Below are 16,974 nucleotides of genomic sequence, written 5' to 3' on the forward strand. Positions count from 1 at the left end.
TCGATGGACTCATTAAAGCAGTGTCATCTGCATACATAAGTTGGTTTATCATCAAACCCCCTACATTGCAACCTTTGTTACAACTACGTAAGCGAATGCTAAGTCATCCATGTAGGCTAAACATTGAAAAACACAGGTGACAGGATACCTCCTTGGCGAACACCATTATTCACTGAGAAGAAAGTGGAGAACACATTGCTCCACTTAACACAGAATCGTTGTGTGCGATACCAAAAATAATGAGACGAACAAAATATCAAGGCATCTTCTGTCTATGAGCTTTTTAAATAGAGGGCATCATTTTACAAGTGGTATAGCCACAAACTGATGACGTCAAAATCGCCGTACACAAAACACAGACGCCCCGTAATTGCGGCACTGACTAACTAATAAGGTTAAAATAATATACATTTGCACTTTCTTCAAATCACTGTCACAATCTCCGACTGCTTAGTTTTTGTATCGGGTGAAGTACAGTGGCGCCAGGAATTGGGGTTAGCTGACCGTATTGTTGGAACGGAGCGAGCGAACACACAAAATCAAGCAAACGAAGATCATCACAGACTTTTTAGGGTTAGGGTTAGTTAGTTCATGTGATCGCGGCAATAATTCCGTCTCATTCCGGGTACAATATGTCCCCTCTCACGTTTTATTCATCAAATTTGTTGTCATGTACAAACTGACCCCGACGGCAATGGCCATATTGACCCCTTTTCAATATAGCCGTTGCCAAAGACGGCACACAGTTACATAACAGAATTCAGAGTTCATTCAAATGCAAATAATAATCAATATGACGGCCAAAAAATCTTTGTATGTTTTCATTTGCATTACTTCTTCTACAGACCGAAAATCACACCTGTACATTAGTTCAAACTCTGTTATTGATTGGTTTAATTTTTTGTCAACAATTTGTTTCCTTTATCTTCGCGATATGCCTTCAAATAGATTTTTAGCCAGGCTGTATTATGGAATTTATGAATACACGGATGTAAACAAAAAAAAAATCATATTGAATTAAAGTTCCGGAAGTCCAAATACAGCTTGAGTCGACACAGTGACAGACATTTGGTGATTGGAGTCATTGGTCGCGATATTTGTGCTTCCTTTTTAATTTCTGTTGACCGGCGTACGTAATGCCAATGCTTTATCGATTTGTTACTACAGGTTCCAATATTATTCCAATGAATAGTAGGGGGCTTACTCTTCGTTATCAAAGTCTCCTCAGTTCTCTCATTTCACCGCTAATCATTGTCTTCATTTTGTGGATCCTCAAACCTTCGCCCACACCAACACATTTGAAGGCATGTGGATGCATGCCATGCGAAATTGGATTTGCTTCACACCTTCAGACTTATTTCCGACTTATCTTTATGAGTTCATGTGGCGGAGGCGTTTCGGCGATAAAGCTAAGGCGTGCTTGTTCAACATATTTCAATTCTCTGTCCTTCAAGTTTACAGTCCCCTTCATCGTTTACTACCCTTTTCAGAATTAGAGCGCGAAGCCACTGCAGTGAACTGCAATAAAACTGCTCACACTAATTAGTTTCAGCTGTAGCCAGCTGGCAAAGTCGACAACATTGTACGTCCCATGCAGACAGTTTGTCTGGGAAAGTTGAAATAAAAAAAGATTTGTACATGGACCAGTGCATGGTAATGTTACAATAGACGTATATCATTTAGGACATAAATTTGTGTCCTAAACCCCAGCGTCGCTCACGTTGATTGGTAGGTCTTATGTCCCTATGTCCCATTTGCGTTCATTCATTGGCTGCCTTTATGTCCTCAAGTCTCATTAATATTTACTGTTCCGAATCCAGTTCATTCATTGGCCGCCTTATGTCCTTGTCCCTGCCTCACTTTCGAGTGTTACTTGTCTCGTTCTGCCATGTGCTCATTACTGTGGCGCATCTGCGAGCCTAGCCAATCATTACAAGACAGCTGGAGCGTAGGCGCAACGTTTGTGAAGACAAATTTGTCTTTGCACCTGCGCTGTCAGGAAGCTCCGGCATCAAAGTTGTCTGCATTCCAGGTCCCCTTACACGTGGACATGTGACACGTGGAAATATTGGTCTTATTAGCTGTAAATATTTCTGTCAGTAAAAATATGCTGCTTCTTACCAAAAGAAAAATATACAACTTTGGAGTTACACTCTTCAGCTACAGGTTCATTTGTACAACAAAATGCTTGCCATCGGATTGTGAGCTGTCCCATTTAGCTTTTTAGGCTCCGTTGTCAGCGACGCGGAGCTTTTCAAATAGGTTGATTTTCCGTCGTCGTCCGTCGTCCGTCGTCGTCGTCCGTCGTCGTCCGTCGTCGTCCGTCGTCGTCCGTCAACAATTGCCTTCTCCTCTGAAACCGCAAGTCCAATTGCTTTGAAATTTTATATGCAGTTCACTTGGGGTGACCTTACTTAAGTTTGTTCAAATCGTGGTGAAATTTGCATATTTGTATTTTTGGGGCATTTTTTGGTGTTTTTGGTAAAAAAATCTTCTTCTCTGAAACCGCTTGTCCGATTGCTTTGAAATTTGATATGCAGTTTACTTAGGGTGACTTCAGTCAGATTTCTTCAAATCGTGGTGAAATTGCATATTTGTATTTTTAAGGCAATTTTGTCATTTTTGGTAAAAAATCTTTAAAATCTTCTTCTTCAAAGTACCAGTCAGATAGCTTTGATATTTGGTACATATGTCTCTAGGGATGATCTATTTCAGATTTGTTCAAATTGTGCAGAAATATGCAAATTTGCATTTTTAGGGCAATTTTTGCCATTTTTGGTCAAAAAATGTGTATTTCCAAAGTTCTCATCTGATAGCTTTGAAACTTGGTATACAGGTTCCGACAGATGAACAAAATTATATTTATTGAAATTATGCTGAAATCTGCAATTTTGTATTTTTGGGGCAATTTTTGCCACTTTTGGTCAAAAAATGTGTATTTCCAAAACTACTCATCTGATAGCTTTGCAATTTGGTATACAGGTTCCTACAGATCACCTTAATGATATTTATTGAAATTATGCTGAAATCTGCAAGTTTGAATTTTTGGGTCAATTTTTTCCATTTTTGGTTAAAAAATGTGTTTCTCAAAAAGTACTGGTCCAACAGCTTTGAAATTTGGTATACAGGTTTCTATAGATGAACTAAATTTGATCTTTTGAAATTATGATGAAATCTGCAATTTTTATTTTGGGGGAAATTGTTGCCATTTTTGGTCAGAAAATTTTATTCTCAAAAAACGACTCATCAGATATTAGCTTTGGTTGACATGTTCTTAGGGATGATCCGATGTGATATATGCAAAGTATGATGAAATCTTCAATTGTGTATTTTTGCAGCTATTTTAGCCACTTTTTTCTGGCCATTGCATTGAGCTATCAAAGATTTCCACCTTCTTCATCAACATGTGTCAAAAATAGTTATTCTCTACATAAACACAGCGGAGCTATATCGGCCGCTAGGTCGCTTGTTCAGTATTGTTCTCCGTTTTGACTCCAGTTTCTGGTGTTAATCCCCGGGCTATGATGAAATAAATACCAAGTGCATACCTTGTCGATGCATTCTAAATGGATATAATTAGGCATTATTGTTGAATGCTGTATTCAAGTCCGGATTAGAATTCATTTATCAACAAAGGACTGCATCATTGATTCCAGATGATCCATGTACATGTATAATGTAGCATCTTTAATTAGACTACCTCATTAATTTGTTCGGACATTCACGTCTGCTGATGATTATTTTCGCAATCGTCTACAGATCCAATGTTGGTGTACATATATCATCGAAATGAGCAAGGTAAATCTGCTTGTGATCCAACATTTGTACATTCATATTGGAATTCCGCCATCAAGTCTTGAATACTTTTAAAATTTTATTTAGTCAAGCGTTTGCGATAAATTTGGTCGATTAGTATCTCTGGCGAGTGTGCGTATATTGAAATTTACTGCCATTGTGAACTCCAACAAAGAACAAGCACCTGGAGGTGATGTGAAGAAATCAACGTTGTTTCTGATTCACTAATTACAGTATTAACCCACTCTTGAAAAAGGTGCGCAGGTGCTCCACGATTTTGTGAACAAACTTGTACGTCACTTCAAGCGTCAATGTATGGACTAAATGATTTGCAAGGGTGACATTAATTATTTGATAAAACTATTTGTAATCATATATCAGTCGATACTTTTAAGTTACCTGCTTTTTATTTCAAACGATCGCATCGAATAAAAAGAACACGATACAACACCGAAAACGCGACTAATTGCTCTTGGTTTGAATCCCTCGCAAAATATATATTTTCTGAAAGCCCCAACAAAGGAGAACCCGATCAGCAAAGTACACATAATTCTTTGCACAGTAGTCACGTGACATGCATTTAAATGAACCTTCGAAAAGTCGGTTTTTACCCTGTTTCACGATAACGGGAGAAGATTGCCAAATAAAATTATTGCACAGGCAAGTTTTTGTAACATCCTAAAAAATGTGTCTGAAACTTTTCTTTTCTTTTTGTTCTATACGCTCTTGAAGGATTTAGGGGGGTCTTCAATTAGGGGAGAAAACAAACATCATGCCATAAGAAATGAACGGATGCCCGGAGGGCATCCAGACTATATTTTTTAGGCATTTACATAATATTATTTATGATAATAATACGTGACACGATGATCACTTCAGTTACTGTTAAGTTTACTTGTAAAATACATATAAAAACCGTAAACATCTGTTTTGTGTTTACTTTATCCTTGAATATATATTAAAATTCCAGGTCATACAACTAAAATTTATGATTAAATGAAAATTGAAGTGTGAAATGCATAGAATTAAAGAAGCCATTTGAATAAAAAGCTATCTCCTTCACAGAAAGGAAATAAACTCTCTGATGATCTGAAGTCAAGCAAATTTCCAGACAATCATACTGAAACACATATTCTCAAAACTGTCTCGGCATTTTTAAACTTTTCTTCGATAATGATTATTTAAACAATCAAGTTTTTTGAAAAACAAAACAGTCTTTAAAAAAATATTAGACACGGTTTTGTCAATAAAAAAATCATTGTTCTGTTAAAATGCCCATCAGTTGTATGGGCTGAGAGTTTTCTCTTGTCATTTTCACTACGAATTAGCTTTCATCAGTACACAAAAAACCCAAATGGCTGATAGTTCAAAATCTCCCAACATGTTTTTATGGGTGAACCTCACGGGCTACCAATTGCCTACAGTCTATCCAAATGGTCGTTTAGGCGAGCCAGCGTGCGATTGACATTCGCCATAGTATCGGGCAGACTGTTTCTGAGAAAGTCCACATACAACTCATGTGCCTCCCGTACCAGATGATACAAACGTCTCCTGCCCTGTGGTGGTCTTTCAACTTGGGGATCTCTGGTGCAGGGATGCCTGTCCCGTCTTCATCATCCGGAGGCGTTCTTGCTCCACGGAAGCTGATGCTGTTGGATACACCCCGTCTCATCTGCCTCCGTTCTTGTTGATGATTTTGTAATGTTGGCAGTGGTTGTTGTTGTTGTTGTTGTGGTGGTGGTGGTGGTTGCGGCGCTGGTGTCGGTGGTGGTGGTGGCGGCGGCGGCGGTGGCGGTGACGTAGTGGTGCCCATGGTCGTGCCACTGGTTGTACCGGTTCTCTCTGCTCTGGCGTTCTTAACGCCGCATATCGCATTTCTTGTTCTCGCATTTGTCGGACGCTAAAAACAAACATCTCTGACTAATTAACAGGACGGCAAATGAATTTCATTACTGTGATATTTCATTTCGTTATATTTTTAGTAAAGTGAAGATATCAATATTTGCCATACATACAATTTATAGGTGAAATAATAATATAAAAATTAGTTCATTGAGATGATCTTTATAGGATAAACAATATTCCGTGGAAACGAAAAATGCATATATAAGCTATTTTGGAGAAGATTTATCTTGGAAAAACTCTTCAAATCCTAAAACCCATAAGATTATAATAGTTTCGCTCTAGCTGTATTGTTATGTGGAATCTTTCCATGTAATTGAATAAAGATACCGCGATATTAAAAAGCATTAAGTATGATGTCGCTGGTAAACAATGGTCTCCGATTTGAGTCGGAATTTTGCTTTTATGAACGTTATCAAAAATGTCTATCTTAATTTAGTCATTGTTTTTTCAATTCATCAATATGAAATTAATATAAAAAATTTAAGGCATGTCATTGAAAACATATGTTCCACTGTTGTCTCAAAATTTGGTAACCCTCCCGAGAATTATATTGTTTCAAATTCAAAGAAACGGTGAAGCTCAAATATTCTAATTGAGCACTGGAGTTACTAAATAGTCCGACGTCAAGCATTTTGTCAAAGTGATACGAGACGATTATCGTATCTTCTACAAAGAGTAGGTGATTGCAATTTTACATCAAGAAATGTTAAAACGAAGGAAGTGATGCTATACACAATTTTCGAGCTTTTTGAGGGGAAAACAATAACCATGCAACTCATATTCCATTACTTGCATTTGCATTTTCCGTTTGAAAAAAGCTCGCATGGGTTTCAAATCAATAACAAAACTTACTCTGAGATGCGTTTAGCAACAACATTCCGAACACGCCGACGCAGTGGTTTTAGAAGCCCAGTTTCATATAGCCTTACTGCATCAGCTGGCATACCACTATTGGAAAGTCGACCTGATTGTCTCATGTACAGCACAATGTTTCCATAATTGGTGTTATGGATCTGCATTCCCGCCCTTATTAGATTAATTTCTGCGTCAGTGACGAAGCAGCGTGGTGCACGAGGAGTTGAAGCCATTACTGTTGTTGTCTATTGGCATTCAAAGTTCAACTCCTGTAGTTGGAGGTGGTCGCTTTGTTTGTTTCTGATTGGTCAACGGTTTTGCAAATTAGACTTTAACAGGTGCACATTGAATAGCATTGTACAAGTTGGTGTATGCGATAAATTTGCAAAGACATCTTAGAACGGAACAACACAAACTCCAACAAAGTTCGACATTGCTATCAACATGCCGCTACAGCGCAATCAAATATTGCTTCTCCTATCTTATATCCAAAGTATTATGGCAATATTGTCTATTGTCTCCGTGCTCATCCATCTCCCAGTGTATTCTGAAGAACGGGAAGTGTATCATCTAGCGCAGTTCTTTGATGACCAAGTTTCCATCCAGATCTGGTTACGCCTGTTGTGTGACATCCTGCGTCCACCTTTACAGCGACCACCGACACACCTACTCTTTATAAATGATGAGGGTATTGGTCGAGGTAATGCCATAGATGTTTGGACATCATTGCAGAGACGTCCTCGCCATTTCTGGATGTTAACTGGAGAAACCATTCAATCAATGGAAGCTATCATATGCAACCTGGAGTCCAATCTACGTGGTCGTAGTGACGCTTGTGCCTTGGATTCGAGAAATCGTTTTCTTCTGACATTTATTTGGTTACGTCATTATCCCACTCTAGACTTACTGGCAGCATGGTTTGGGGTAGGCAATATGACTGTTCAGAGGGAAATACGTCATCTTCTCTCCTTAATTTGGCATTATTTTCGACGGAGCGTCCGCTGGCCATCGTTAGAACGCTTTCGACAATTACGAGGACACTGGGAACATTTTCCCAATGCCATTGGCACAATCGATGGTACTCTACATGAAATATATCGACCTGAAGTTGAAGAACAGCATGAATTTTATAGCGGATACGTTCGTTATCATGCAATGAGCACCCAAGTTATTGTGGACAATCAATGTAACATCATTTTTATTCAGTCAGGATTTCTGGGACATGCCAATGACGCAATGCAGTACAGATTGTTACCATCAATAGGGCTCGAAGGTCAATTGCAGATTCCACAAGATGCATATTTTTTGGCTGACCAAGGATACCCAAACATGTATCCTCTGTTAACAAGATTTCCTACTCGTGAATTGCGTGGTCCGTATCGTCAAGAGAAGATTGTATTTAATAGGGAGTTTAATCTTGCAAGAGTTTATGTTGAACATGCAATTAAATATATAAAAACCTACAAAGCAATTAATTCTGTTTATCGGCACCCACGTTGGTTTATGCCTATTATAGTTGAAGTATGCACATTCCTAGCCCAACGACATATCAGATTGTATCGTGTCGTGCGTTGACTTCTGACGCAAATATACAAGCGAAGGTCTTTGACAAAAAATCATGACATATTTTCCGTGTATTTTGTACTATTGAAGTAAGCAACTCGCCGACATTGTGTGTGTGTGTGTGTGTGTTGACTATGCTTTTGTAGAGGAGCTGCGGTAACCACAGAGACAAACAAAGACGGGGGGGGGGGTGGATTATATGACCATTTAGAAATCGTAAAGAGGTGCGTATTTGACCCAAGAGTGTCATGGCGATACGTTGTGTTTGAATCCATCATAATTGGCGGCTTCACAAAGGTTACTGTCAGTCATTGTTCGAAAGTGATGAATGAAACAGCTGGAGTCTTGGACTGCTTTGCTAAGCGCGCAGATACATTTGTACATTGCAGTGATGAGCACATGGCAGAGCGAGACAAGTAACACTCGAAAGTGAGGCAGATACAAGAACATAAGGCAGCCAATGAATGAACTGGATTCGGAACAGTAAATATTAATGAGACTTGAGGACATATAGGCAGCCAATGAATGAACACAGATGGGACATAGGGACATAAGACTTACCAATCAACGTGAGCGACGCTGGGGTTTAGGACACAAACTTATGTCCTAAATGGTATACGTCTAATGTATCTTAATCTTGAACACAGGGTGCCAATCGTAAACTCTCATTTACAACTCGAGCCTCAGACAGAGCTAGTTTTGCCTTTGTACAAGCAGACTTTTTGGTCTTTATCAAGTAGCCTTGTTCAACACCAAAGTGGCCACGGCTACAGCTGAAACTAATTAGTGTAAGCAGTTTTATTGCAGTTCACTGCAGTGGCTTCGCGCTCTATTACTGCAAATGGTTGTAATTGCAACTCTGTACATAACACCATATTATGCCAAATGTTTTGAGACGGTCTAAAAACTAATATCACGCCTACATTGACAACTCAGGAGGCCACTGCTGCCGCTGATGTGTGACACTGGGAATGCACAAACCAGACCAAGTTCGTGCTAGTGACAATATATGCACCCTAAATCATTATATTGGCGGCGAATTTCGTTTGCTTCTGTACTTAATTCACTTCGTCGATCGGCGGAATTTTTATAATGTAATTTTCGTGGCATATCCAACGAATTGTTGTTCACGTTTTCATCTACAATAGTAATGAAATATCGCATTTCGTACATGTTGAGTGACGAACCACTTTTATATAAAAGTGTATCCTGTCAAAAACGGGAACACACACCTTTCGTATTGTAAAAGAGGCAGCAAATGACAAATTCAATAATTAATGTCAAACACAAAGTTTTCAACATATAAAACATCCTAAACAAGTGACAATTTATACTTTAACTGTGCAAATACAACAAAAAATAAATAATATGAAAAATATTCAACAATAACAAATCTGCACAACAAACACGACAATGCAAAGAAAAAATAAAGACAGGCAATAAAGAATCAATGCAGAGGCATAAATTCAATAAAAGAAGGAAAATGCGTAAAAGACATTTCAATCATTACAAGTGAACATTATAAATTCATCAGTTCCTGCTTAGCATTATCATCCTAACGTTTATATGAAACATTGCATCCCTCTCTCGCAACTTGTTCTCGTTGACTACAGGTGCTGGGTTCGACCCCCGGTAGCGGTAATAGTTGTTGTGTAAAAAAACGTAACTTAAAAATACACTTCTCTCCCTTGTCATTAATCAAGGTATCAGGCTGGCTGAAGAAGACATGGATAGAGTAATAGGATACTACAAAAAGAGGGAAAGGAGTGAAGATAGTAAAAAATTGGGACCCTTCTTTTCAATCATTTCCCCCTAAGTTTCCAAGCCCCCATTCCTAACTCTTACCCCCAAAATAATTTATCGCCCCTTTTAGAACGTAACCTTTGACCTCATTTCCATAAGTACGCACATCTTTGACGTCATCAGTTTGTGGCTATACCACTTGTAAAATGGTGCCAAATAGAGTCCATTGGTTGACCCTATCATACGCTTTGGTAGTATCTAGAAAACGTACATAGACAGGACTGTTAAATTGGCGATAATAATTAATTATTTCCTTCATAATATAGATGCAAAGGTGAGTTTGTAACCGAGCTTGAAGCCAAATTGATAATCTTCTCTACATAAAGAAGCTTTACAACGGTCTAAGATCACAGACTCAAGCAATTTTGACACTACTGTTGCGAGCGCAGTTTTCATTAAATTATCAGGTAAATGCCCATGGATAAGCATAGCTGAAAAACACAATGTCAGAATAGTATGCAAACAATCATAAGCATGTTTAAAATCCTCAAATTGCAGACCATCGTAACCAGCTGCTTTCCCCAATGGCAGCTTATGAATGGCTTAACTAATTTCTACAGCTGTAATTCTCGGAATGTTACTTTCATTGTAGTTACTATTTTGCCAATTAGAGACGAACTCTTCGTGACAATTGTTGGTAACAGAAGACAGCAGAGTGGAAAAATGATCCTACCACATATTAGAAATATCCTGTTTTCCAGAAACATCACCAATATTAGCCGAGAGAGGCGCGGCGTGACTGTTCATCAAACGAACGTTTTCCCCAAAAGTCATGTGGTCTTTGCCTCTGAGTGAAGCAGCAAGACCGTCGGGCTTCAACTCATTTTCATGACGTCTGCATATCCTAAGCGCTCGTTTGAAGTTCGCACATTTCCCTATAGATAGTTCTAGTTCGAGGTTTCCCAGGTTAAGCCACATTCTGAATGCATTTCTCGCATTTTGGTGAAAGTCTTTCACGTACTCATTCAGCCGGGCATGACGTAATCAGTTTTTACATTCTTGCAAGAAAGGCAATCCACGGCTGCATGACCCAGCACATGAATTACATTATTATAGAAACGATCAGTCAACAATCTATGATTGCTATCTCTGCAGAATTTATCTTGGCAATATAAAGCTTCAACAGGAAGAGAAATTCGCTGCAACTAACAGTCCGACAAATGATTGAAAGAATGTATTTCCTGATCATTGACCTTCGCCCAATTAACACACTTAGTTATCCCTGAATTAGATATTTACAGTCATCTAGCGATTGAAGATCTACGATCGACATTAAAATGGAAACAGGTACAGGTAAATGGTCCGAAGCCACGCAATCTGTAAGGACCTTAATGAAGATAATGGCATCGTGAACTGATCGCGATGATACACAGTGGTTTAACCACGACGTTGTGCCATTAGTATCACTGATATAAGTGAAAACGTCGGAACACTCGCCAATACAGGACAGCAACGTCAGATAAGAATTCCAATCGCCGACAACAAGAAAACTGTTGACATCTAGGTCTAATACAATAGTTTCGACAGATAATCAGCGAACATGTGATAATTAGTGTCACAAACGGTCGGAAGATAGACACAGAGGATAAGAAGCGATTTATTGCCACATCGCATCTCAAGTTCAATAATGCGACTGTCATTATAATGCTTATACTTGATTCTGAAGGTATTGGCAAGCAATTTCTGCCTTAGGACGGCTACTCCCCATAGGGTCTACCCACTCTGATACAGAAACATAGAAATCCTTGTGTATCTTCGAAAGTAACGGCAACTCAGGCTTACATAGCCAGTGTTCTTGTAAAAATATAATATCATGTTTATTCCACAAAGATCGAACAGTGTCAATGGTAGATTTGATACGAAGAGGCATTATTATTTTATGGGTAGAATTTTCTCATGAGGACACCAGCAAGCCACAATGACGGATCCAATATGACAGCTTGTGATATTGATCATTTTCTACAGTGAAAAGAAATGACGAAATTTTAAACAAGGGGTGTTATTTGTACGGATAAGTCATTTTTACAGGGATTATTGAAATGAATGCAAAATTTAAGCTAGTCTTTATGAAATGACCAAAATTACATGTGAATTTATCCACGAAATGTAGCTGAAGGCGTGCGTTTAATTCGTTATAAGTTGTGATCGACGGCTCGTCAGTTTTGACTTCTTATGAATTGAACGTCAGTGATACACATTGTCGACCACTGCAATGCAGCTGTAGTTTCTCAGGATGAGTTACTAAACTGGTCTTCGCCGTTTGCACCTATGATCTACGAACCCAATCACAAATTTCTTTGTGTGTCGCGAACTATCAATTGGTGGAGATCACTGCTGGTTGCCATACCACGAATGTACTTCCTTCCCTGTGTAGTGGGCATGCTTTCGATGGATTACTCCATGTCAATAGATATGAGAAGATGAGCTTTGCATAGCAGGGCTGTGTGTTACCGGCTATAGTCCTCCCAGGCCTATAGGCCTCATAGGCCTATACACGGTAACACACAGCCCTGCCACGCAGATCTATGAGAAGGTTTGACAATAACCGTTGGTCAAACGTTATATTTTCATTTGTCTAAATGTAAGACTCGCTCAGAGACACGTAGAGACATATTCATGAGTTGACCGAGACTGCGAAGTTTGAGTCAATCATAGGCCTGAATCGGGGAAAATTCCTTTTTCCAAGTTCTGCTACACTGTATTTATTTTGTATGAAAGGACAACGTGCGGAAATTGAAACATCTTTTGACGATGTGTGTTAGAATAAAACTTGTTCTTCACAGTCAATATCTATCTATCTATCTATCTATCTATCTATCTATCTATCTATCTATCTATCTATCTATCTATCTATCTATCTATCTAAGACATTTTAAAAATATGTTTGAAATAACCAAGTTTATAATGCAACACAGACCTTGCTCTGTCGTAGTTGCACTAACCATATCGCTTAATTCTCCAAGTCCCGCTGTTGTATGTGCTCCCACCTTGATTTAGCGAAGTTGACAACAATAAGGAAAATAATTTTGAATCCAAGATTAAATATTGTTATTATATTTCTGACAGAAAATATACCAGATAAAAGTCATGTAAACCTATGGACATCACATCGTACAGAGAAGGTAACAAGTCATTGTCAATGGCGTAGTACCCACTTGGTTAATATGTTTGGAAACCATTGACGGAAATGATTTGAAGTAATTTGGTTTAAAATATCCAGAAAATTGTTGAGAAAAATATTGTATTGATGTGTATGTGCAGTTGTCAAATGTATGAAAGATATTAATTCGCTAAATTTGAGAAATAAATGCAATGCGATTATATAAAGTCTGAGTGCTGGTTTGTGATAAAGATGCGTAAGATGGACACATGTAGAAGTCCCTCACATGGAATATATCTTTAGGTATTGTAATATTTCCCCAATTGTTAACCTGGTAATGTATGAAGCTCAGTTTTACAAGGTGAAAGATGACTTGAAAGTACTGGGCATAAAGGGAAATCCAGGGCTGTTAATTGTATCTGTCAATGGATTCAGATTTGTACTAAAATTCAGCAGCTTTAATCGTATTATTACCAGAAATATCTCTGCAGGAAAGGCGACTAACATCCCTGTTTTTCGCTTTTATTCAATAAAACAATAATAAAACAAACAGAACAAAACTGCATTTCTCAAAATTGTACACAATATATTTTCACTCAGTGTTTTTAAACTGTCATAGTAAAGTCAGGGAATTTAGACTGAGATTTGGAGTAATTTCATTGGTTACTCATAAAGCTGACAATCATTCTTGCAGTCAAATGTTATTTAATAAAACAATAACAACAAACAAACGAATATGCATTCATACTGTCAACATTTTGCCTGGTACAAAGTACGAGATCTAACATATTGTAGCTCATTTTTTATTCATGAAAACATCATAAACAAAAACAAACATAACCGTCAGGCAGCCATATTTGATCGTATTATTAAAATAATATATGTCCAAGTGGAAGTTACAGTCACTGTGCATTATCCTTGTGCAAGAGTTCAAAAGACACAAAAGACATTAGTAAAAACCTGTCTTAGTATTGGCTGTAGACTTAAATACGGGAAACAAAATGGCTGTCACGCGGCCATACCGGATTACATCATGAAAATTATCGGTGTGCATATGTAGGAGATACGAAGTAATCCTTGTACTAGTTTTGAAAGAAATCGCTCCAGGCTAAGAAATTTGCATGAACGGACATACGGATGCGGGCAGGGGCACGACCAAATCTAGTAGTCCCCGGACTTTGTATGTTTGGAACAACAAACATTTTCTCAAACATATTGACATAATGCTGATGTCACAGCAGAAAACGTACCTGGACTGTGTACGAAACTTTTAAAGTGAGGTCAGTGATAAGATACCGGTTGATATTTTGTGATATTGCCGTCACTTCTTCCTCTCTCCGTGTGGTTGCTTCATTGTAGGTTTCCCAGTATGATATTATATACTTATTTATAACGCCATTTGTTGGGTCAGGTACTAACCACTGAACTGCCATTGTGTATACGGCAGGGTTCAGTTCCACATTTCTTGGTTTGGAAGGAACTGTGAACAAAATATGTAAAAATTTCATGACACATGGTCATTTGTATTGGTAATTATTAAATCCATTGTGTGCCCCGTTCCAGGGCCCTCTACATGCTGCTTAGGACCGCGACTTTCTATCAAGTCCATGATTTATCGAATTCCATGGTTTGTTTTCTACACGAGAGTTGAAGATGTAGCATCGTTTTAACAAAATGTTTTTAAGATAATTTACTGCGTAAATCATATTCCATAACTTAAAAGTAAACGTCAAATCTTCAATCTTTATTCACTTCAGCTTTGTAGTATTGCGATACTAGTGAAGTGAATGTAAATAACAAAGGTCATCGAAGTAAGAGGCTAAAGGTAGTTAAAATTAACTAATCTAGTCTAGTGAAGTAAATGTAAATAACAAAAGTCATCGAAGTAAGAGGTTAAAGGTAGTTAAAATTAACTAATCAAGTTTAGCCTCAACTCTGATAAATGCATGTACTAAGTATACAGGTGACTGCAAGTTTGAAAATTGAGTCTTAGAACACAGGTGACTCCAAATTCTACAGGAAATAAGAAAATCAGGCCTTCTTGTATATTCAGGTGGATGATTTTACAACAAAAGTTTGAAAAATTGAAAAATCCGACAGAAGCTTCACACTTAAATAAGTGCGATAGATATTTCCTAAAACTTCCAAACCATATCGAGTGCCTGTGTACATCGTATACCTTGAGCGAACGTTGCAAGATCTCCGGAAAACAATACATCTTATTACATTTTTAGAAGATAAAATGTCATCACCATCCATTTTCAATGCTCGGCAAATCAGCTTTACTGATGGTTTAGTGTACTCTGATACGTTCCAGCTTGGTAAACACAGAATGAAAACATTGATACATCACTTATCTCACCATCCTCAGCTGTTCTTGCCTTGGTTAGTGGACTCCATGGACTTTGTTCATCTCTATTGTTAAACGACAACACGAATTCATACATCGTAAACGGTAGCAATCCAGTAATTGTGAGCATACGGACACTGCCGTCACTAGAAATTATTTCTTCATATTCTTCCCATGTATTTACTTTCCTGTACTTCAAGTGAAAATTCTCGATGTATCCGTTACTGTCACATTTAATCTTGGAAGAGCTTGGTACCTGTGGTGAAAACCATTAAACATGCATTAAAGATGATACATAATCGTAGTTAAAGCAAGCACAGATAAAAGAAAAAAATTCATGTTATTCGGCATACATTACTTCAAGTACAAATTAACAATATCTGCTACTTAAGTTTCATGCATCTTGTAATCTCCGAATTTTCTTTTCCTCAGGTCGCCACTCTCATATATATATATGAGACGAATAATTATACTGTGGTCTAAAATTGTGTGGAAATTCGATAATTAATATTTGTTTTGATGGTAGCACTTTGCGTCATACCAGAGCTTTTAGCATTGCTTATGTGTAATTATTCTGAAAGACAAAGATTATATCGCTTTCTTATGTTACAGTAGCTCGACGCTTGGTAATTATTGTTCGTGATATATTAAATCGTTAGTCCTTGCTCTTGACAGACCGAATAGTTTGGTACTTTGGTACTGTTCTCATACTTTTTGTGACTTGATTACAAGTGATTAGCTAAGCATATCTCGAAGGTGTTAGTAGATATGCCATTTTAAACCTCCTTATTGACTGTTGAGACTCTAGCTTGACTACTGGCTTTTTTCAGTATATATCGCTAAAAGAATAAAAATGTACAAGCAAATGCATCAAAGTAGATCTCTCTTGAAATCATCAAAATTAATTAACATCTGGTTTGAACTGCGTGATATTAGGGTTGCTCACCGTATATGCAATTGTAGGTTGCTCGGATCAGGGGACATTACTCCTGTAATTGTTGGCCCCTCTGTTGGCACTGAAATTGAGAATAATGCAAATTTAAACACTCAAAGCATATTAATTGAACATTAAAACATTTAGAACTTCAGAATTTCAATTTAGTAAGGTACAAAACCCTCCAAAAGTCCATAGTCAATTGTATAATAATTAATTGACGACATGGCATGGAGGGTAAAGACCTATGCAGGTTCTAAGCATACTGAGCATTTACATACTATCCAAACACATCATCTCAAGGATTCTAACACGCATGAATGTGCCTAGCTCTGTTTTTAAAGGCGCAAACATTTTAATATGCATGAATCTGGCGATATCACTTTCTTTTAGAGTGGTTGGGGATGAAGTTTATTAAATGTAAAGAAGTTGATGATAGCTAGAGACCAACATAAGACTTGATTAACATACTTGCGTGAACGAATTCTCTAGGGCGCAACGTGTAAACATTTGGACACTTCATGAGAATAGAAAGTTGATTGCTAAAGGAGTGATGGCGTCCGTATAACCAGCTGATGTTAATCTCCGTTGGGCCATTCAACTTCATGGGAGGGGTCGTGGTGCACTTTCAATTAGATGTCAACACATGTTTTCGCAATATGAAGGACA

At 37.9% G+C, this 16,974-nt stretch overlaps 1 protein-coding gene across 1 annotated transcript in view; it reads right to left on the reverse strand.

Moving 5' to 3' along the window:
* LOC139139455 (ephrin type-B receptor 4b-like) overlaps positions 1-15,927 on the reverse strand; it is a 31,834-nt gene extending 15,907 nt beyond the window's left edge. Inside the window, exons 1-4 of the mRNA XM_070708370.1 lie at positions 15,913-15,927; positions 15,384-15,627; positions 14,272-14,501; positions 12,839-12,908 (exon numbers count right to left, since the gene is read on the reverse strand). Of these exons, the coding sequence (XP_070564471.1) occupies positions 12,839-12,908; positions 14,272-14,501; positions 15,384-15,627; positions 15,913-15,927 (559 nt within the window). The remainder of the gene's footprint in view (positions 1-12,838; positions 12,909-14,271; positions 14,502-15,383; positions 15,628-15,912) is intronic.
* Between the last annotated feature and the right edge of the window lie 1,047 nt (positions 15,928-16,974).

The sequence above is a fragment of the Ptychodera flava genome, chromosome 8 (genome assembly GCF_041260155.1).
Source record: "Ptychodera flava strain L36383 chromosome 8, AS_Pfla_20210202, whole genome shotgun sequence".
Lineage (NCBI taxonomy): Eukaryota > Metazoa > Hemichordata > Enteropneusta > Ptychoderidae > Ptychodera > Ptychodera flava.